The following is a 24,426-nucleotide window of genomic DNA, read 5'->3' as shown; positions in this document are numbered from 1 at the left end:
CAGGTAATACGTTTTTTTTTTTATTCAGAAATATTTTAACTATTCTTTCAGGTAATTCCTATGCTGCCAAGATTACTTTGTGAAGAACTTTGCAGCCTTAATCCTATGGCCGACAGACTTACCTTTTCTGTCATATGGAAAATGACTCCTGAAGGAAAGGTGAGAGAGTACAATGGTGCATAGGTTAAATATTACAAATAAAAACAATACACATATTTGTATTTTTTCAACCCTTTATTCAGATCCTGGAAGAGTGGTTTGGCCGAACTATCATCTGTTCCTGTGTAAAGCTAAGCTATGACCATGCACAAAGTATGATTGAGAATCCAAACAAGCTGATTGGCGCTGAGGAGCTTCCCCCAGTTTCACCCTGGCACACCATTGATGAAATCCACAATGCTGTGCTCAATCTTCATCATATTGCACAAAACTTGCGCAAGCAACGATTTGAAGAGGGAGCTTTGAGACTGGACCAGGTGAGAAATATTGCTCATATTATATTTTGTGTAGTCTATGGTTTTGCTTATTTTACTTATTGGGCCTTTTATTACATGCCAGTTGGCAAGGCATAGTAATCCATATATGTTAAAAGGGGGGTATTCCTGCGCTATTATGGGTAAATAGAGTTGCTCAAGGGTGCCGCAAACACTGTAATGGTCAAACACCACCCACAAAAGAATCACAAAAATCAAATAGTGGTGTTGCGCTCCCTGATGAAATAACATTTAAACCTAGATATATGAATGCAGAGAAAATAAATTACATAAATAAATATATAAAGTGCTGCAAACAAGTTATTATTTATATAATTCTCTTTGCATTCATATATCTAGGTTTATATGTTATTTCATGAGGGAGCGCAACACCACTATTTGATTTTTTTGTGATAGTAATCCATACCCACTCTAAACCTATGGAGAAACATTACTTGGTGGGTAAAATCTTGATCTTTAAAGCAAGGCATACCCTATCCTGTTTTGATAAAGTTGAAAGGTTACCTAGGTTTGGTTTTCATTTCAAATTGAAAAGGGGGACTCACTTTAACATGTGAAGGCCACTCTGACATCCTAAATAAATTAACTAAAATCAGCCGCAGCGGAGAAGACAGGGTACTGGAGGAACTCTCACTTGTGGAACGTTGGTACGAGGCTGACCCCTCTCCTGACGAGGCCTCCTGCCTTAGGGCCCTTTCACACGGGCGGATCAGTAATGATCCGCTCCGTGTGTCCGCAAAAGCTCAGCAGGAATCCTCCGTAAAATCCCCGCTGAGCTGGCAGCTGACAGGGCGGTCCCCGCACACTGTGCAGGGACTGCCCTGTCTTTCCTCCGCTCTCCCCTATGGGGGGATCGGATGAACACGGACCGTATGTCCAGGGCGGTCCTTGCACAGTGTGCGGGGACCGCCCTGTCAGCTGCCAGCTCAGCGGGGATTTTACGTAGGATCCCCGCTGAGCTTTTGCGGACACACGGAGTGGATCATTACTGATCCGCCCGTGTGAAAGGGCCCTAAAACTACAATCCAGGGTAGTTAATCAGTTGCAATATGAGATGTCTAGAAGAAAACTGTTTTTCTCTAGGCAGAAACGTTTTGAACATGGAGAGAGCGGGAAAACTATTGGCGTATATGTCTCACAGTGAGGACAGGCCCCCAGTAGTCATCTCCCTGTGAAACCCATCGGGTGAGATAACCAACCCTGCAGCAGTAACAGCAATGTTCCACAGGTTTTTTAGCTCCCTGTACACCACCACTACATCCAGTGACTCAACACCCATTAATCGCTTCCTAGAAAAACTTGCTTTTTCACAGTTGACCACAGATCAGATAGAAAAGCTAGAGGCCCCACCAGTGCTGTATTCTGGCCTAGGCTGACAAGGCCCAGGCAAGCACTTTGCAGGGGGCGGCCACCATCCCCCCCCCCTGTGAAAATGGCACCCGCGCCCTCCTCCCGACTCCTGCACGCAAGGACACTATCAGGGGAGTACTGCTTAGGAGTGCAGTGGCTCGTGGAGGGGGCCAGGAAGCAGTTTAAATAGGAGCCGCCCTCCCCTACAGCCATGATTCTGCTGTGGCCAATCATGGAGAGGGAATCGGTGGGCAGGAAGCTGGGCGGCGGCCGATACAATTGGAAGTCGCTCTCTCTCTTCTCCCTTTGGCTTGCAGAAAGGAGAGGGGGCTGGGGATATACAGACAGCCCTCAGCTCTCCCCTCCCTGTCACAGCACCGCTGCCGAGTTCTCTGGCAAATAGAGCAGTGGTGCTTTGACAGGGAGAGGAGAGCTGCGGGGGCTGTCTGTATCTACCCCGCCACCCCCTTCCCTTCGTGTATGCCGAAGAGAGTGAGCGGCTCGCCATGCCACTGCCCAGCTTTCTGCCCGCTGTTTCCCTCCCTGTGATTGGCCACAGCAGAGGGCCAATCAGACGACTCTGGGGGCATCATTGGAAATGTAGTCACTGCAGAGTTCCGGCCCCAGTGTGTCCATAGACACCAAGCTACAGCCCCCAGCATATAAGCACTCTGCTGGAGGGGAGGGAGGGGGTGTTAGAAGAGGAGCAAAAGAGAATACTGTTCTGGGGGTAACCAGAGAGGGAGCCACACTGTTCCCCGCACCACCAGAGAGGGAGCCACGCTGTTCCCCGCACCACCAGAGAGGGAGCCACGCTGTTCCCGCACCACCAGAGAGGGAGCCACGCTGTTCCCGCACCACCAGAGAGGGAGGGGTAAAGACTGAGCCACTGCCAGGATACAGACATGCTACACTACTGACTAGAGTCACCCCAGGCAACCCAGAGCGAGCGAACGTCCAGCCAGACGGATCACTGTTGCGATATCGCTGGGCCTGTTGGCCGTTATCCATTACTGTTCCCAGGGACTGAGCCATTAGGAAGTGCCTAGCCTGCTATTCTCTAGGCCTTATTGACCGCCACAACATCCCTCTGTCCTTCTTCCCACGGCATCCTTCTTCCCACGGCGTCCTTCTTCCCATGGCGTCCTTCTTCCCATGGCGTCCTTCTTCCCATGGCGTCCTTCTTCCCATGGCGTCCTTCTTCCCATGGCGTCCTTCTTCCCACGGTGTCCGTCTTCCCACGGTGTCCGTCTTCCCATGGCATCCCTCTGTTGTCTTCCCACGAAGATGACAGGGTGGGTCTTAAAAATGAAGGGGTGTGGCTTTGACAGGAAGGGGTGGGTCATATTTAAATTGGAGGTGTGCAAGTTTAGTCAGGCCTAGGGTGCACAAAACCTAAATACACCACTGGGCGCCTTTAACGACCGACGGTGCCACAGCAATCACTAGCTTTGCTAGATCCAAGTCACCATGGTCTAATGGACTACCCATAGAATTTTATTCTCAATATAGTGAGACTCTCATACCTCATCTGCTTGCCCTTTACACCCACCTATTTGAGACCTTTATTTTACCAACATCCATGAGGGAAGCAATCATAGTACTCATTCCAAAACCAGGTAAGGATCTGGGTCTCCCCAAATCCTATAGACCAATCTCCCTGCTTCAGGTGGACATCAAAATCCTGGCCAAAATTCTGGCGCTACATCTCAATCAGGTTATTCTAACTTTAGTGTAGACCAAACTGTCTTCATACCTGGTAGGAACTCATTTAATCTTGGGAAATTGTTCATAAATATGCAGGCCCGTCATGACAATGTTGGAGAGAGAGTTGTGGTGACGCTTGACACTGCTAAGGCATTTGATTCAGTAGAGTGGAATTAACCAGGCAGGGCTGCCCTCTATCCCCCCTACTGTATGCCCTAGCCACGGAACCTCTAGCAATATCCATCAGATAAAACCCATTGATACAAGGCCTAAGCGTGGGCGACCTGGAAGAAAAAATAAGCATGCAGATGATGCGTTGCTATATCTAGAAGATTCAGGCCCCTCCCTGGCTGAAGCCTTACGAACTATTGAACACTTCGGTTCTTTTTCGGGACTCAAAATTTATTGGAAAAAGTCACATTCACCAAACTGAATTCAAGACCCGATTGCCCCTACAGCATGTTAATGGTATCAAATATACGGGTGTGAGAGTTACTAGGTCCCTGATTATGTCTCAACGTGGAACCATTGTTTGCCCTGATCAAATCCAAAACACAAATGTGGGCGCGTCTCTCTCTCGGTATACTAGGCGGTATCAGCCTTATTAAAATGATACTCCTCCCTAAAAGTCTATATATCATGGCACACCCCTGTGTATCTCCCACTGAAATATTTCAAAACCATGGATGCAATTCTCAAACCCTTTGTCTGGGGGAAGAATAGACATAAATTAGCATGGCGGTTACTTAAAAACCCCACCGACCTGGCTGGTACGGCCCTACCAGACTTCGCTCTATACTACCTTGCTTCCAACTGTTCCATATAGATAAGACTGATAGAGATTTACTTTTGCTTCTATGCCCCACCTGGGCCCAATTGACAAATGGCCCCATCTGCGCTATAGCAGCTGGCGCCGAAGGTACTACTAAATCAGAGGAGCACAATTCCCTTTTAAGCCACTATAGGAAGATATGGAGACTTGCCTCCATCAAACTAGACATACCTACACATAACTACTATTTTCCCATCTGGCATAAGACACTACAGGAATTCTTGACTATACCGGACTCAGAAACATGGTGCAGAAGTGGAATTTTCTACCTATCACACTTACTGCCTGCACATTAAAGACATTCGATACATTAAAACTAGAATTTGAACTCTTGATTATCATTACCTAACCCTACTCGGAATCCTATAATGGACATAGTCAAAAGTGTGGATCACCAGAAATGAATATCAATATTCTATAATATGCTTCATACTGCCTCATCCACTAACATAGCTTATAAAATGAAGATGGGAGGGAGACCTAGGAAACCTGGAAGACTAGGACTGGAGTGAGGCATAGGACGCATGCAAAGCTGTCTCACCCAGGCCATCTTACAGACTGACCCAAATAAACGTCCTACACCGCGCATACCTCACACTTATAAGAATAGCGAAATTCACCCAGGGACAACCCTCCACATGTCTATTATGTAGTCGAGAAACAGGCACATTCTATCACATCCTGTGGTCCTGCCCCCTACAGACACAGGGCTTCTGGGAACAAGTGGTAGATTTTCTTCATGACAATATGTGATCTCCACTGACACTAGACCCCAAACCATGCCTACTGGGTATTTTCCCAGATGCAGACACTGACAAATACACCATCACTTTTATGCAGGAGACCCAATTTTTTCCTGGAAAACTATTGCTAAACTCTGGATGAGACAGGCTCCCCCTAGATTATCTGACTGGAAAACTGACGTTGATAGCACATTGCCCTATAGAAAATTATTCTACATCAATAGAGGGTGTTCTGCAAAATATAACAAAGTCTGGGACCGTTGGCTTAATACAACTGACACGTGTGTAGCACTGCAGAGCACATTTCCTTTCACGTGCCACCCTACTGGACATGTACCATACAGCTCATTCTCTTCAAATCTGTATAATTACAAATGATATATTGATACCTCAAACACTCTACTGTATTGCTACATTGTAACAGTCGTTATATTAGACTAGAGACTTCTGGCTATCACCTACGTGAGTAATATGTATAATAATTGTACTGAACAAAAGACATTATGTCTGTGCATTGGAAAATTGTACAATCATTTTTTTTGGTAAGTTTTTTAATAAAAAAAAATTTAAATGGGGGGGGGGGGTGGTTGCGGCTGTAATGTGAGGAAGACCGGACTCACTACCTGGGAGATTTCTTTCAACCCATCCTGTCGGCCAATTTCTCAATTTTAATTACCTGACACTCTTTTTGTAGTCTGTTATTTTTTAGGTCATATTCCTATTTAGTTTTAGTTGGTCTTTTGAATAAAATGCAGTTTTAGTCACATTTTTGTTATCTGAATTGTTTTTGTTTTATTTTGGTCAACTAGTTTTAGTCAGTCTTTTGACTAAAATGCAATTTTAGTTTTAGTCTTGGTCATCGGAATTGTTTTAGCTTTAGTTGTGATTTTAGTCATCTGAATTGTTTTAGTCGCAATTTAAAAACGTATCCGCACAATGACGAAAATGGACAATGCTGAATTAATATCCAGGTAGTTGGCTTACCTGAAGAAGTTGCAGGGTCCCATCCTGCCATCTTTGCAGAGCAATTCTTTAGGCAGCTGATAGCCTTGACTGAGGTATTCCCTACATATATTGTTCAGAGGGACAACAACCACATGGTGCTCTGCCACTGAATGTTTGGGACGGATATATGATACTAGCAAAGGCTTGTACGCAATGGTTTCCCTTGTTCTGTTGCCTAGGGTACAACCTTGGTGGAGCCCCTGTTTGAGGTGTGATCATTCGGGCTTCATGCAATACAAATTTTTTTATTAAAAAAATTTGGAAAACTTACCCGCTCTTTATTGCCCTTTTCCTTTTTCTTTTTTGTTAATCTTGGACTCATCTGACCGGAGCACCTTCTTGCACATGTTTGCTGTGTCACCCGAAAGGCTTCTCGCAAACTGAAATCAAGACTTCTTATGGCTTTCTTTTAACAATGGCTTTCTTCTTGCCACTCTTCCATAAAGGCCAGATTTGTGGAGTATACTACCAATAGTTGTCCTGTGGACAGATTCTCTTCTTGTAGTATACATTAGGGATAGATCGAGGAGAAGCCCCAGGAGTGTGACAGGTGGGAAGACGCTGTGGCTGTAAGAAGTATGCTGACACTAAGGATATCCTGGATGCCTTTTACTTGTGCTTTTGAGGTGAGAGTTTTGAGAGCCCTGTTATGGATATGACCTTCCATCTGTCAGTAATTCATCTACAGCAAGTCTAGTGGATATTTAGCTGCATCCTCATTCCCATTTGGCGGCGATTTCTTTCAATCACATTTGGGACACTTTGCTTTTCACTTTCAATTTTAAATATATTTTATATACATTTTTTATTTAATATCTTCACTGTATTTACTTGTATGTATCACTGATCACCGTTCTCGATAGCGTGAAGGTTTTGTGCAGAACCCCTCTTTCAATATTCTAAGCAGAGTCAAGCTGCGAGGGGTAAGATGCGTATCCAGCGTTGGGGTGTGCTTGCCGTAGCTCCGGCATGTGTGAAAAGGAAGATAATAAAATAGGGAGTTCAGGATATGTATGATCTGTGCATCAAGTAACAGTGAAGCGAAAGGAGACCATTATCCCAGAGTGGCCAGCCAGCAGCCTCCGAAGGGGTGTCAAAAAACCAAGCTTTGCCGTCATGTTGGACCCGGAGTCGGCTAGGGCAGGGCTCAAAATTTCAAGTCCTGAGCCACTAGCCAGACCTTAAGAGTTACTCGCCACCAGTTGCCCCACCCAACCTCTCCCCTGCCCCACCCCTAAGTCCGCCCCTAAACACGCGCTTGTAAATTATCTCATGAAATTACACTTAAATGTTTTCAGCAGAATTAAGTTCCAAAAATAAATAACAACTTTAACAATATTAACATAAAGTATATCAGTACCCATCAAATGCAGCCTCATTGTGCCCATCAAATGCAGCCGCACTGTGCCCATCAAATGCAGCCGCACTGTGCCCATCAAATGCAGCCGCACTGTGCCCATCAAATGCAGCCGCACTGTGCCCATCAAATGCAGCCGCACTGTGCCCATCAAATGCAGCCGCACTGTGCCCATCAAATGCAGCCGCACTGTGCCCATCAAATGCAGCCGCACTGTGCCCATCAAATGCAGCCGCACTGTGCCCATCAAATGCAGCCGCACTGTGCCCATCAAATGCAGCCGCACTGTGCCCATCAAATGCAGCCGCACGGTGCCCATCAAATGCACTCTCACGGTGCCCATCAATGCACTCTCACGGTGCCCATCAATGCACTCTCACGGTGCCCATCAATGCACTCTCACGGTGCCCATCAATGCACTCTCACGGTGCCCATCAATGCACTCTCACGGTGCCCATCAATGCACTCTCACGGTGCCCATCAATGCACTCTCACGGTGCCCATCAATGCACTCTCACGGTGCCCATCAATGCACTCTCACGGTGCCCATCAATGCACTCTCACGGTGCCCATCAATGCACTCTCACGGTGCCCATCAATGCACTCTCACGGTGCCCATCAATGCACTCTCACGGTGCCCATCAATGCACTCACTTTAGAGGGCCCATGTGTCACCCCTGTACACCTGGATAGGAAGAGGGCCGGGGGCAGCATACAGAGGAACCGATCCCCTCCATTTTCCCATCCCCGATCCCATTCCCCCCATCACTGTTACCACTGTCACTCATCCCAGCCCCATGCTTCAGGGGGCCCATGTCTCACCCCTGTACACACGGATAGGAGAAGCAGCGGGAGGCATATAGAGGAACCAATACCCTCCATTTTCCTCCTGCAGTCACAGCTATTGGTTCCTCTATATGCCGCCCGCTGCCCCTCCTATCCGGGTGTACAGGGGTGAGACATGGGCCCCCTGAAGCATGGGGCTGGGATGAGTGACAGTGAGCGGTGGTAGCAGTGATAATGGGATGGTATCAGTGGTGGTGGGTTGGATGGGGTGAGTGGCAGCAGTGGTGGGGGAGATGGGATCAGTGGTGGCTGTGAGGGGGGTTAGATCACTGGCAGTAGTGACGGTAAGGGGTGATGGGATCAGTGGTGGTGGTGGAATCAGTGGCGGGCATGGTGGGATCATGGTGGTGGTGGGATCAATGGCGGGGGTGGTGGGATCAGTGGTGGTGGTGGGGGGATGGGATTAGTGGTGGCTGTGAAGGAGGTAAGATCACTGGCAGTGGTGACGTATGGGGGGTGGGATCAGTGGTGGTGATGGGATCAGTGGCAGGGGTGGTGACATCAGTGGTGGTGGGTGGGATCGGTGGCAGGGGTGGTGACATCGGTGGTGGTGGGTGGGATCAGTGGCAGGGGTGGTGACATCCGTGGTGGTGGGTGGGATCGGTGGCAGGGGTGGTGACATCCGTGGTGGTGGGTGGGATCAGTGGCAGGGCTGGTGACATCAGTGGTGGTGGGTGGGATCGGTGGCAGGGGTGGTGGTGGGTGGGATTGGTGGTAGGGGTGGTGACATCGGTGGTGGGTAGGAAAGATGGCAGGGGGGGTAGTGACATGGGTGGTGGTGGGTGGGATTGGTGGTAGGGGTGGTGACATCGGTGGTGGGTAGGATCGATGGCAGGGGTAGTGACATCGGTGGTGGTGGGTGGGATCGGTGGCAGGGGTGGTGGTGGGTGGGATTGGTGGCAGGGGTGGTGACATCGGTGGTGGTGGGTGGGATCGGTGGCAGGGGTGGTGGTGGGTGGGATTGGTGGTAGGGGTGGTGACATCGGTGGTGGGTAGGATCGGTGGCAGGGGTAGTGACATCGGTGGTGGTCGGTGGGATCGGTGGCAGGAGTGGTGGTGGGTGGGATTGGTGGCAGGGGTGGTGACATTGGTGGTGGTGGGTAGGATCGGTAGTGGTGGGTAGGATCGGTGGTGGTGGTATCAGTGGCAGGTTCGGTGGTGGTGGGTGGGATCGGTGGTGGTGGTATCAGTGGCGAGTTCGGTGGTGGTGGGGTTGGCAGTAAGATCCAGAGGCAGAGGTGGTGGTGGAGGATGGCACCGGGGATAGGGATAAGATCTGTGGTGGTGAGGGGGGTCAGTAAGAGGCAGAGGTTGGGATCAGCTGCACTGACTATTATGTCACTTTCTCAGAAGATTCCTTCCTCTTCATCGTTGCTCCCATGCCTCCAGGGACGCTTCTGTGTCATGGGATAAGAGCTCCTCCCCCCTTCACTGCATTGGTGTCAGCTGGTCAGCTGACTTTCCCTTCCACCCTTTCCTCTGCTGAGGCTTTGCCTTTCCTCAGCGAGTAGCTGACCCCCCTTCCCCCCGCGCACAGTGTAACAAGGTCCCACACCTCTAGATGGCTAGGGAACACACTTTCACAAATGCCGGTCTAGGGGGGCGGGACCTTGTTACACGCGCCGAACAGAGACAAGCCAGCTCATTCAGGACAAGTGAGGAGCGGGGTGGACCAGGCTGATCGTTTCCTGGCTAGAAACTGTTTCCAGCCAGAGAACGCACAGCGGCAGGACCGGACTGCTGGCGCGGCTTTGAGCTGAGGTGAGGAGGCTGCAGCGCTCCCATCCCTCTCTCTCCTCTTCTTGTTATTGTTATGTTGCACACACAGCGGGGATGTCACGCTGTGTGTGCAATATAACAATAACAAGAGGAGGAGAGAGGGAGGGGAGCGATGCAGCCTCCTCACCTCAAAGCCGCGCCAGCAGTCCGGTCCTGCCGATGTGTGTTCTCTGGCTGGAAACCGTTTCTAGCCAGGAAACTATCAGCCTGGTCCACCCCGCTCCTCACTCGCCCTGAATGAAATTCCACTCGCAAATTGCGAGCAAAGAGTGCAAATTTTGAGGGCTGGGCTAGGGTAAAGCATGCCGTATTTATTTTTTGCTCTAAGCCGTTTACGGACATCGTTGAAGGTCTTTCTCTTCCTCTGCAACTTGGCCGAGAAGTCAGGGAAGAGGAGGATAGAGGTATTGCCGTATTTAAGTGTGGGATGTTTATGAGCTTCCGCCAAAATCTTGTCCATGTCTCGGTAATTCAGAAAGCGGACCAGGAAGGGTCTGGTGAGGTTCCCTGGGACAGCTCGGCCCGTGGGCACCCCAATGGTCTCTTAACCACACAGGTAAGAGTAACAGTGGTAATACCCAGCAGGTCCTTAAAGAACTCCCCTGCAAATTCCGCCGGATGGTCCCCCTCAGGTAGGCCATGGAGTCTAATATTGTTCCGCCTGAGCCAGTTTTCGGCATCGTCAGACTTTGCAACGAGGGCCTGCACTGTGCACTGTAACTCGGCAATGGAAGTGACGTGGGTAGCGGTGAGATCCTCAGTAGCCAAGATCCTGGATTCAGACTCAGTCAGCCTCCCCCTGATTTTGTCTGTCGTTCCTTATCAGGTTGCATTCCTCAGCAAGGTGATCTATGCGCATCAGCAATGAGGTTTTGCTCTGTTCAATGGCTGCAAGGATCGTGGCGGTACCATCTTGTGGCAAGGGAGCTTATGTCGTCGCCAACGGAGCGTCCCCGGGCTCAATCTCCAAATCGGGTAGTAGGGCCTGTAGCCTCCCGACTAAAACGAGGGGGAGTTCAGCGGTTTCTGCTGCGGATTGGACTTGGCCGACTTAAGATGCGCCTTTTTTTGATGACATCTGCGCTGGGGAAGGCACAGGTGGGGGGAATCTGCAGCGCCTGTGTCCGGGGTGGTGGTTGCAAGGGAGCAGGCGATATCAAGATACGATTGTGATCACGTCGCCTCTGTTGGAGCGGGTAGGCAGGTGTTGCTCAGCAGTCCTCCCTCACCCGGCAGGAAGGAGAGGAGGGCAGAGATGTGGGCACTGTGCTCCGGGCCTGGCATATGCAAAGGCCCTAGCAGTTCAGCAGGATGGGGCCCGGGAAAATGGCAGCCGTCAGCAGGCCGCAGACAGGCCCAGTTGGTAGTGTCAACCCAGCAGCCGCATTGACCACAGCAGGAGGTGAGAAAGGGATGGGATGGACAGGGATGGTAGGCCTTGTCCGTACTCCGGAGACCTGGATGGGGTTTTCACTGCTGCGAGTCCCAGGTCCGGCAAGATGGCCGCCGTCAGCTAGGCCTCAGCAGGCCTCCACGGATCGTCAGCCCAGCGGCCCACCGAAACACAGCCGGGACATGAGGAGGCAGTGGACAGATGGGAAGCTCCGGCCGCGAGTACAGGCCGGCTATGGCCGGGCGAACGTCCTCTCCAGTGAGCGGCTCCTCCGCACAATACACGGCTTGGGCAGAGCAGAAGAGGAAGGGGGAACAGACCTGATGTCACGGCGGCGCCCCCCGAGTCGGCAGCAGCAAGGATGACCCCGGATGATGGAAAGCTCTGGCCGGGAAGATGGCGGCAGCCGCGAGTACAGGCCGGCTATAGCCAGGCAGATGTCTCCTCCAGCGAGCAGCTCCTCCGCTCAATATAAAGGCAGAACAGGAGAGGAAGGGGAACAATCCTGAGTTTGTGGCGGTGCTCTCTGAGTTGGCAGATGCACGGATGGCACAGGATGGAGACAGGATCACCGGAGCTCTCCTGGAACACATCCGCCGCTGCTCACATCGGGACAAGGATCTTTAAATACCTGGGGACATGGGACCTGACCATGGGACAGGTTAAAGGAGTTGTAAAGGGAAAAAAAATGTTTGCCTAAAATTAATTTCTGCAAGGTAGACTGACAGAATAGTGTAATGATTCTGTTAAACGAGTAAATACCTATTAAATTCCTTCATCTATATCACCTCCGGCATTCTAGTTTCTGTTCTCTTTCACATCCTAGTTTGCGGCACTCGTTCATATAAGAACTACATTTCCGAGTATGCATTGCGGCACGCCCAGTAATTCACACCTCCTTGAAGTCTCTAACACGTAGAGAGCATCCTGCCACACAGATGTAGTTCCCAGGAGGGGGTGAGCACGTTACTGACCACCGCAGTGAAGCCTCCCGTCACAGTGGTCAGTAAAATCAGACAAGCAGGAAGTGGAACAGAGAAGAAATAAAGCAACTTCTGAGCAAAAACGAACAATGAGGAAGTGAAAAGAGGAATGGCTGCAGGTAAAAGATGCTTATTATGAAAAAAAATGTTTTCCTTTACAACCCCTTTAAGCTTTTATTTACACAAGAAATAGCTGCCTCCACTGAAGGCAGACTCCACTTCTTGGTAAACTTCTCCATGGGATTAAGCACTTCAAACTTCCTAGGAGGAGAGAAACGCTTATCTGGATGTTTCCAGTCTGCGTAAATCAGATTCTCCAATAAAGGATGAACCGGAAAGGAGCATGCAGCTTGTGGGGAACCCAGGGAGGAGACAGGTGAGTCAGTTAACTCCGAGGAGGATAACTTGAATGCAGAGCGTACTGTTTCAGTATAATATTGCACCTGATCCTGGGAAGCGGAATTTTTTTTTTTCGGAAATCCCAGATCCCTCCGACTTCCCTTACTTATCCTCTGATGGTGCTCTGTCCTCATCATCCTCAGACCTTTCTGAAGGGAGATCTGAAACCACAGATGGAAGCTCTACTTCGCTTTTTGTCCTTTTGCGAGGACTTTGCGAGTAACATAGCGATTCTTCCTTCTAAATTGTTCAGGGCTATTGCCAAAGTGACCTCAGTGACATATGCAGGCCCAGGCTCCATTGGAGAGGCTGTTACTACTGATGGAGACAATGGCTTATCCTGTACAGGTGCATCATATATTACCGGGGAGGAAAGTACCAAGCGGGCCCGGCTAGAGGCTCTCGTCTCAGGTGGCGATGCTTTTTTTGTCTTTTTTAGTCCCTGTATTTTTCCTCTGGGAGGACACATTACCAAGCCAAAAAAGCCAAGTTACTATCAAATGCATATACTCCTGTGCTAGTTAAGCAGTTTACATACAGTATGCAACTGATCACACAGTTTCATGCTAAGTGGGTGCCCTCTTTTGGGGTGCTCAATAACCAACCACATAGAGACCTTAAGTGCCCTGCAAGCTGCGGTGTCCCTGATCAGGGGAGAGCTGCAGGTTTGAGAGGCTTTATGTACACTTCTGCCTGCCTGAGCGCTGTGGAATGACATGCGCATGCTCGCGACCTGCCCCTGCCTCCTTGCCCCCATAAAGCGCGTCCCAGACATAAGGGAGAATGGCGGCATCCTGAGAGGAATAAGGGTCTTCCTGTATCATGGTAGTGAGAAAGGACATGGTTGCTATCCATGGCAAAGCTCTGCAGCGGAGAGTGTGCTGTCTAAATCGACCTGACACTGTCTGGAGCTTGGTAAGTAAAAACTCAACTCTTTACTCCCTCTAGTGGCGGTAATAGAGAAGACACCCACTCAAAAGGAAAAAGTCTTTGATATATGTTTTTTTTTTTTATATAAATCTCTTTAATTTTTTCTCTTTTATCCATATATACATTTTACATCTTTACTTATTCAACTTACTCAATAATTTCTTATAAAATTATATAGATAAACATCTTTTCATCACATTAATATAAAATACTCATACATTTACACATTTTATACATTTAATAACTTCCTTATCCCTTTCATCCATTGGTGTTTTTTTTTTTTTCCCTCACTTCCATATCCCCCTATCCTGAGGCTGTCGTAACATTTTCCATCCAATTCATCCATATTTCTCCATATTTTCCCCCATTTCCTTTATTATATGTCTCCCGATACAGTGACAGATTGCTATTTACGAAGTTTTTCCACTGTACTAACGAGGGGGCTTCCACCTTCTTCCAGATTAACACAATTGCTTTTCTTGCATAGAAGAGCAGTAGGCCCACCTGTGTTCTTCTTTCTATAGAGGCCTTATTCTCCTCCACTAGTCCCAGTAGGCAGATCTCTGCCTCTAGGTCAAGCGAAACTGCCGTCACTGTATCAATCACTCTCGGGATCTCTCTCCAAAATACCCTTATCTTCGGACATGACCAGAATTCGTGGATGAAGTTTTAAGATGTATGCTTAATACTTTTTTCCTGCTTACCTTATCCCCACCGCAGGTGTGCTGAAAATCAGACAAAACCAATATTCAGCTATCACGCCGGGCATGTGTGCCAACCTTCAGTGATATGGGTTCCTACTTAAAGGATGCCTCTTCCCTGGGCCTTGTAAAAGACACTGCCAGGATTTTTAGCGTCTGTTAAAAAGTGAAAGTGCTGGACTCTAGAGCCCAATCCTCCAAAGAGAGACATTACAGGCGATGCCTCGTGCGCGAAGGCCAGATACCATCCAGTTTTGGCATAATAACTTAAGCATCTTGGATGAACCCAAAGTATAGCTCTTTTGCCCCAGGGGCCTCTATTGCAGAGCTTCCTTTTAGCACTATCCTAATCGCATCCAATCTTCTTAGACATTGGCGAAAAAACGAAGGTACTTCCTGTATGGGAGGGGTTATATGGAGGGGGACTTGTTCTCATTGGTTGTGCCACTGTCCAATCACCTGGTATTAGAAGTGAACTTTTTGCAATAATTACTATTACTTGTATGCGTACTGCAACCTATAATATATATATAAACTATTGCATCTGTATTACTGTGTATGAGCCATTGCTTGCGAGTGCATATATGAACCACCACGTGCTCAAGGCCTGAAGCCTGAAGTTAGTTAAAGGCAGACACCTTTGAATCAAATCGTTATATTTATTCTAACAAATGACGTCCATTACATCATAAACAATGCTTTAACAGAAATATCTATTACACATAGGATAATACTCTAACAAAATGTCTAACTATAACACTGGTAAATAACACAAGTATACTCAGCCCTCTCAAAGATGGTATGTTCTTCTGGCCTGCCCTAGATGATAAAGAGAGAAGGCTTCGGCATTGCCCCACATGGCTGGGCCTCCAAACTACAAGCCAGGCTTAAGGCTTCCATAAGGCCCAGTCCATGTGGTTCTAGCCTAGGCCATCCTCCTGCTGAGCTCTTGACTCAACCTTGCTTTGATGATAATAGAGAGATTTTTACCCATTGTATTTCGGTTTTAACATCCACACTTCAAACACACACCCACCACCGCCCTTTTGCCATTCACCCAATCACTGCACTTCCGTGATCACTTCCTGGTTACTACTTGTCCTTCCCTACCTAGGTATTGTGGGCAGTCTTGACCATACTATCTTCAATTCCTTTGATCTTTTGTCTGTGGAGACTGCCTACCAGCTGTCTTCCCTTAGACTTCTTGGAGACGAGTGTAACATATTGCATTCCTGTGGGGGGGGGGGGGGGGTAAAGAGGCATCCTGGCTTGTTTGACTGGAATCAGAGAATGGTCCCAATTCATTCTTTGCAACATATGCCGCTTTGCGCCTAATAAGGCGCACAACATCCTTCTCTAGACATGGCTCCCCTCGAACAGTCCATATGATTCAAACAGTCCTCCACTGTTTAATGTGCTGCATTCTTCACCATGTGGAACAGCTCCTTTGGAACAGTCCATAAAGGTCTCAACGCGTGTGGTTTTCCCACCTGTTTTTCTGGACCAGTACCTATAGAGCGGCCCTTAATGATTTTACCGTGCTGCGCCTCTCAACATAGGCTTCAGAACCGGCTCCTATGAAACAGTCCATAAATGACTTCCAACATGTGACCTCTGGAACAGTCCTCAACTGTTTTCCAACATGTGCTTCAGAACCAGTACCTCCGGAACAGTTCTCGATTGTTTTCCAACATGTGTCTCAGAACCAGTACCTCCAGAACAGTTCTTAACTGTCCTCCACCATGTGTTTCAGAACCAGCTCTTTGGAACAGTCAATAATGGTTTTAACGTGCTGTGCTTCCCAACACGTGCCGCTTTGCTACTGAGTGACACACCAACTTCCGCGACGGCTTCCATGTCACCATTCCGTATCTTCTTCTTCTTCTTCTTTCTGACATCTTCATGAAAGGGGTGTAGTACAAGCAAGGCAAGGGGTGTCCATTCACTCATCATTCACCAGCACACACTCAGAACAGTATATTAACCAGCTTTCAGATACAGAGTCTCGAGGAGGGCCTTTCTTGCCCATCTTACTAGCCTAAAATATACCATTATCACACTACACCATGACATAAATCAACCCATTACCATAATATCTACATATATGCATATGACCCATCAAACTACATATCCCGCTCCCAACCTTCTATAACTCTTTACTGTAAATACGGGTCGGGATTATGCAGGCTTGTTCACAGTGGTTTTTCCTACTGCAACTTGGCCTGTCTGCGGTACCTCAGGGATCTAAATTGGTAGCAAAGTCTCTCATTTGTATGAAGATACCCCACCATCAATTCGTCCCTCAACTTGCATAGATAAGCAGGAGAGCTTTCCATATAAGTTTTGAGTCTAACAACACATATAAAACTCAAACAATGAGAAACAAAAACCCACACAATTCTATCCCTGTGACTGGATTCCAGTGACCATGCCCAGGGCATATCCTGCACCCCTACCTACTGTTAGGCTCAAGAAATACCCTTGTTTCATGACTGACGTTACATTGGTATCATCTAGGACAAGGAAAACTTGTCTACGTCCTAAATAATACCCAGGTGCTTCCTTCCCAGCAATGATCTCTCCATCCAGAACACAGAGTACCGTGTATTGACCTGGTATGCAGAGGAGATCATGGTCATGCTTTCGACAGAGGGAAATACAAACCTGCCCCCAGCTTCCGTACCCTCTGACCACATGTGGGTCATTTAGCCACACATGCAACAAGATAGAATCCCCAGTCAGTAAGCCCATTGACGCCACAAAATCTACAGACCGAGTCTGTACTTCTGTACATGGATCATACAGCACACCCTTTCACAATCCAAACCAGTACAGCCCATCCAGGCATTCGACTACCTCTTTGGATTAGTGAAAGAGATGTGTTTTGCAAAGTCTCACTGAGCGGTGATGCTAACTCATCAGGCCACTGCCCCTCATAGAGAGACTGTACAATCAGCTTGATGGTGGTCTATAACTCCGCCTGCCGCTGCGTGCACGCCAGAGCCACTGACATATCTATCCTATACCATCTCACACTCTTTACCAACCTCTCACCCTGGTTGACAAAATCCTGAGCCACTTTACACTGGGTCCCATTCCCCCCAACATAGTGCTGAATACATCCCTCCTCTTCTGGTTACTCCTCAGAGATAAGCGCCCTGAACCTCACTCTGCGTCCGCACATCTCTGAGAGCAAGCCACAAATATATTGCCTTTGATTCAGAGTAAATTCAGCACATATAGGGTACTAGGATTCTATCAACCACTGCGAGATGCTGAATTACCATGTGATGACGGCATACTGTACCCTGGTAGCCAGCGTTTATTGCTGTCACTGGCATTACCCATGCAGGGTTTCTACCTCTCAGGTAAGACATCAATTAGGTGTATCTCCCACATGTCCAGTAACCGAGAGCTTCTCTATAGGACTGCTAAGATTGAGACACCGCCTCTACGAGGACGTTTTCACCCCATTGATGTATCACCTGCCACCTTCTAGTCTGGCCAACAGACACTGTATTATGCATAAGTGCCAGCCTCCTAGGTACCTGCACCATATTCAGTTATGACAATACATCTAAACAAAAAAAAACATTTCCTTCTTTCATAATCAAAAAACATATTTTACATCTCTTGTTCTGAAGGATTGGAAAAGTTATATTCCTTCCCCAACCTCCAACCCATTGCATTTGTATTCAAGTCCGTTTGCATCCATAAATGACAGGAGAGACTTTGGCAAAATGTTTCACGCGTCTCGTTGTTGGGCAAAGTCTTTCAGATTCAGTATTAGTGCAAAAATTGTCCTTAAGAAAAAGAAACCTTATATTTCAAGTATTACTCTGAATCTTTTCTCTCCTGAACATTTATCAGAAAAACATTTTGGTGTGGTGTGGCATAGACGAACTGCCAACCAGATGAACATTCTTCATCTCTGTTCCAGAATCCTCTCCAATTTCGCTCCACCAAGATTCTGGAATTAAAGAACAAGGGCAGAATCAAATTCTTATCGATAACATCTCATAACATAGTAATTTAGTGTTCCTGACTTCTGAACAAATTATCAAAACAACCATGATTCCTCTCGGATGACCCATTCTAAAATGGATCCCCATGGTACAAGCAAAAATCTAAAATAATAAATGTGAACGTTGCTACTCAAAATTTTAAGCATTAAAAAGAACAATGCATTATCTGTATTTTAAGATCTATGCACTACTCCCCCTTTCAGGTGGATAAATCACAAAATATTGGAATTCTTTCCACCTGAATGAAACAAAAATAAAATAGATGAAACACTAGTGACCAACAAATGAAGGAAAAACAATTTTGAAAAATAAAGAAAAAAAAATAATAATAAAAAAAAATTGAAAAATGAAAAATTAATAAAAAAATAAATAAAGAAAAATGAAAAAAATTGAAAAATGGATAGAAAAAAAATATGAAAATTACTAATAACAATAATAAAAAAAAAATGATGTAAAAGAAAAATGAAAACTGAAAATTAATAATAACAAAAAAAAAAAGAGAAAAAAAATGAGAATTAATATAATAATAAAGAAAAAAAAAATATATAATAAAAAAAATTTGAAATAAAAAAAAAATGAAAATTAAAAATAATAAAAACTTGAAAAATGGGGAAAAATTTTTTTTTTTTTACAACCAAGAATTTTTATTTTTAAAAGGTTAGATTAAAAAGAAAACTGAAACTAAGAGGCTTATCCTCGAAATATGCATATATCAAGGTCCCCTATAATTTTCCATACACGGCAAATCTCTGTTCCACACATCTAAATCCTTATTCATAGCAAAGAAACGTTAGCCCGAAAATTCTCACCATCCCTGCAGCTCTTTAAGGGCTGCTCCCATTGTTTCCTCCCCTTGCTAAATTTGAATGAACATGTGGCTCCTCCCCTTTATCATAATAGTGACTGCCCTGTCTTAATTGATTATTATGGACCCTATGCCTATGGTTACCCCATCTCACCGAATACACTTCATAACGCTTTGGGGCAATTTTGGGGTGTTGAGATCCTATTTTGATATTATTCGCCGCCGCCCAACAATATCTGGCAATGTGACCCCCCTTTTTACATAAAAAACACTTAAGGGTCGGTCTCCCTGCCTGGGCCCTTCTCTGAGTATAAGGCGATGGAACCCCACATTGTTGCATAACATTACTCTGAACAGACTTAATACTTTCATCGCCCGAGGAGTAATCCCTAGCGATGGATTCATCAGATGTCTCCACTGATTCAATACCAGAATCATTTTCTAATGCGCTTACCGCATTTCCATTTAAATTTTCAACCTTGATTTCTATCATATTATTATTACTTGCATTAACCATAGCATATGGTTTTCCTGCATCTTGCTTAATCTGTATCTTTATTGCGCACTGGGCATTTGCGGAGGGTGTCACCACTACTGTACTTTCCGCTAATTCTTTAATATGCTCATTAGCGCATTCTCTCTGCTTTAAGTAGGCAATGCAATTATCTTTTTGCCTACAAGACTTCTCTAACATACTAACCCTCTTTTCCAATACACACTTCTCATTTATTAATTGTTCCATACGTTTACATGCATCTGCATCACACTGTTTAGCTATATTCATTATATTGCCAAAGATATCCATAATTTCATGTCTTATAGCATTCTTTTGTACAGTATTAAAACCATACTCGTTAAGTAGTCTTCCAAGAAGGTCCATTGTTACGTTAATCTGCAATTAGCTTCACTGAAAACCTGTTTGACCAGTTGCTTAGACACTACACACCTGAATCTACACAAATCAACACATATACAGCTTCACATGAACCAACACTAAAATAAAAAACTGGACTATTTTTGTAGTCCTACCGAGCGCACTCTAAGTCAACGCTCGCTCTGTCAGAACGCAGGCCACATTGATCCTCTTTAAGAACAGAACGCTCTTTCCACATTCACATGGGTACAAATGAAATAAAAATAAAAACTTCAAATTTTTTTTAAAAAAATTTAAATATTATAAAAAAATAATAATAATAAAAACAATATTTCTCCCACTTTTTCCACGAATGGGAACAGAAATCTCTTTTCAATTTCACATGGGTAAAAATAAAATAAAAAATAAAACTTCAAATTAAAATTTTTTTTTTTTTTTTTCCAAAAAACTTAAAAACAATATTTCTCCCACTTTTTCCGCAACTGGGAACAGAAATCTCTTTCCAATTTCACATGGGTAGAAATGAAATAATAAAAAAAATTCAAATTTAATAAAAAAATAAATAAAATAAACAAAAATCTATATTTCTCCCACTTTTTCCGCAAAGATGTGTGGTTTATCCTGTCAATCTACAGGCTACATCCAGGGGTGATCAATCCCCTTTACTCACCAGTACACTTGACTGGTTACAGGCCTAACACACATGAACATTACAACATCAGTAAAACAAACAAACAAAAAAAAAAAAAAGGACGTTTAAAAAAACACAAACATATCGGCCAAAAAATAAATAAATAACTCTCACCAGTTCATGTACGTCTACAATCCTGTTGAAATTTTACAGAACTTCCTCGATCATCCAAGCAGGGTTTCAAGATTCGCGAGCCAGCGCCAATTTCTTATCCACGCTAGAGACGATTTCAGTTCTGGGTTATTTAGAGGGTATTAGCTTAATGGACTCAAAACAAAAATACATTAGGATTTGTGAACTCTATGTCCAAACATCTGAAGGGTGCCAAATATTAGAAGTGAACTTTTTGCAATAATTACTATTACTTGTATGCGTACTGCAACCTATAATATATATATAAACTATTGCATCTGTATTACTGTGTATGAGCCATTGCTTGCGAGTGCATATATGAACCACCACGTGCTCAAGGCCTGAAGCCTGAAGTTAGTTAAAGGCAGACACCTTTGAATCAAATCGTTATATTTATTCTAACAAATGACGTCCATTACATCATAAACAATGCTTTAACAGAAATATCTATTACACATAGGATAATACTCTAACAAAATGTCTAACTATAACACTGGTAAATAACACAAGTATACTCAGCCCTCTCAAAGATGGTATGTTCTTCTGGCCTGCCCTAGATGATAAAGAGAGAAGGCTTCGGCATTGCCCCACATGGCTGGGCCTCCAAACTACAAGCCAGGCTTAAGGCTTCCATAAGGCCCAGTCCATGTGGTTCTAGCCTAGGCCATCCTCCTGCTGAGCTCTTGACTCAACCTTGCTTTGATGATAATAGAGAGATTTTTACCCATTGTATTTCGGTTTTAACATCCACACTTCAAACACACACCCACCACCGCCCTTTTGCCATTCACCCAATCACTGCACTTCCGTGATCACTTCCTGGTTACTACTTGTCCTTCCCTACCTAGGTATTGTGGGCAGTCTTGACCATACTATCTTCAATTCCTTTGATCTTTTGTCTGTGGAGACTGCCTACCAGCTGTCTTCCCTTAGACTTCTTGGAGACGAGTGTAACATATTGCATTCCTGTGGGGGGGGGGGGTAAAGAGGCATCCTGGCTTGTTTGACTGGAATCAGAGAATGGTCCCAATTCATTCTTTGCAACACCTGGTGACCCATACAACCCAATATGTAATGATTAAGGCTCTGTGTTCCGTGGTGTACGATAAAGAAATGGCACAACAGTGATATTACCAAAATTTATGAAAATACGAGAATATAACTGGTCAAGGAGGCTACCAAGAGGTCTACAGCAACATTAAGAGCTGCAGAAATATATGTTAAGTGCTAGCTGTGTGGTACATGACAGAAATCTCCTATATTCTTTATATGTCTGAGCTATGAGTGACAAGAGGAAGCCTTTTCTTACAAAGAAAAACATCTACATTTTGCAAAAACAAATCTGAAGTCTCCCAAAAGTATGTGGGAAAATGTGTTCTGGTCTGATAAAATCAAGGTTGAACTTTTTGGCCATATGTTTGGCGCAAAAACACCATACCCACAGTGAAGCATTTTGGTGGCAGCATCATGCTGTGGGACATGCTTTTTCTTCAGCTGGAACAGGGGCCTTAGCCAAGGTAGAGGGAATTGTGAACTGTTCCAAACACCAGTCAATATTGGCAAAAAACCTTCAGACTTCTGCTAGAAAGCTGAAAATTAAGAGCAACTTCAACTTTCAGCATGACCACGACCCAAAGCATACACCCAACTCGACAAATGAATGGCTTCACCACAAGAAGATTAAAGTTTTAAAATGATTCAGCCAGAGCCCAGACTTGAATCTGATTTAAATATCTGTGGGGTGATCTGAAGAGGGCTGTGCACAGGAGATGCCCTCACAATCTGACATATTTGGAGTGTTTTTGCAAGGTAGAGTGGGCAAATATTGCCTAGTCAAGATGTGCCATGCTGATAAACTCGTACCCCAAAAGACTGAGTGCTGTAATAATATCAAAAGTTGCTTCAACAAAGTATTAGTTTTAAGGGTGTGCACACTTATGCAACCATTATTTTAGTCAATTTGTACTTCCCTCCACCTAAAAGATTTCAGTTTGTTTTCAATTGAGTTGTACAGTTCATAGGTCACCTTAACCACTTCAATACAGGGCTTTTTATACCCACCTCCATACTATTCTGGCACTTCTTTCCTACATGTACAAATCATCATTATTTTGCTAGAAAATTACTCAAAACCCCCAAGCATTATATATTTTTCTTTAGCAGACACCCTAGGGAATAAAATGGCGGTCATTGCAAATTTTTATCTTGCACGGTATTTGCGCAATAATTTTTCAAACGCCTTTTTTTGGAAGAAAAAAAAATGGTTTCATTAATTAAAAAAAAAAAAAGTAACGTTAGCCCAATTTTTTTGTAAAATATGAAAGATGCTGTTACGCCGAGTAAATATTTACCTAACATGTCGAGCTTTAAAATTGCGCACACATGAAATGGCGCCAAACTTCGTTACTTAAAAATCTCCGTAGGCGACGCTTTGAAAAAAATTACAGGTTGCCAGTTTAGAGTTAGAGGAGGTCTAGTGCTAGAATTGTTGCACGCGCTCTAATGCACGCGGTGATGCATCACGTGGTTTGAACGACATTTAAATACTTTTGCGGGACTTCCGTGTGCGTTCGCTTCTGAGCATGAGCTACCGGGGACAGGGGTGTTTTAATTTTTTTTTTTTTTTACTTAATTTTTTTGCACTTTTTTTTTTATTTTATTTTTTTATTTTTTATTTTTTATATCACTTTTATTCCTATTACAAGGAATGTAAACATCCCTTGTAATAGGAAAGGTGTGACAGGTCCCCTTTAGGGAGAGATGCGGGGGCAATAAGACCCCACATCTCTCCTCCAGGCTCCTCTATTCCCACAAACGATTCCAAAAATAATCAAGTGATTGACCGATTGGATCCATTTGACAGGCTTTTATGCTTGGATAAATGGTACCCGAGCCTCGCAAAGCAGACACAAAATCCTGTGAGGCTTTGCTTGTAATGTGGCCTCTGGGCACTGGATCATGCAGAGTGGAAATCCTGGACACTACAGCGCTAAGTCATTTCCTGCAGGGTGCTGTACAGGTCCAAGGGAGTGGATCCTAAACATGAAAGGGTACCCAGTCCTTGAAGGTCCAAGTTATAGGAACCTGATGTGAAGGGTGAAGATTGGGCTCTTAGTTTCTAAGCTTCCCTGCGCCTGGACGGGTAAGTGAAACCACCTTATTTATGAATTTTTGTGCTTGCAAACACAATATACTGCCCAATATTTTGGCAAAATATAAAAGATATGCAGAGTAAATGGATGCCTAACATGTCATGTCACGTTTTAACATTTGTGCTGGTCTGTCAGCAGTCAACCATACTGCTACAAACACAGCATTGCATGCTGTGTATGTAGCTGATGCTACTACAGTATAAAACATTGCTCGCAGCAGCCATATAA

At 45.3% G+C, this 24,426-nt stretch overlaps 1 protein-coding gene and 1 long non-coding RNA gene across 9 annotated transcripts in view; one reads left to right on the top strand and one right to left on the bottom strand.

The window, feature by feature from the left end:
• DIS3L2 (DIS3 like 3'-5' exoribonuclease 2) overlaps positions 1-24,426 on the top strand; it is a 727,039-nt gene that overhangs the window by 511,485 nt on the left and 191,128 nt on the right. For all 8 annotated transcript variants that reach the window (XM_040349688.1, XM_040349693.1, XM_040349695.1 and 5 more), the window contains 2 exons: positions 52-159; positions 243-476. In XM_040349688.1, coding sequence (XP_040205622.1) covers positions 52-159; positions 243-476 — 342 coding nt within the window. The remainder of the gene's footprint in view (positions 1-51; positions 160-242; positions 477-24,426) is intronic.
• On the bottom strand, positions 16,405-21,343 carry LOC120936907. Its single transcript, XR_005748651.1, has 2 exons — positions 21,029-21,343; positions 16,405-18,489 (listed from the first exon to the last, which is right to left on the bottom strand). It is a non-coding gene; the product is annotated as an uncharacterized LOC120936907 (long non-coding RNA).

Source organism: Rana temporaria, chromosome 4, assembly GCF_905171775.1.
Source record: "Rana temporaria chromosome 4, aRanTem1.1, whole genome shotgun sequence".
Taxonomy (NCBI): Eukaryota; Metazoa; Chordata; class Amphibia; order Anura; family Ranidae; genus Rana; species Rana temporaria.
This window is presented reverse-complemented; position numbering and strand designations above follow the sequence as displayed.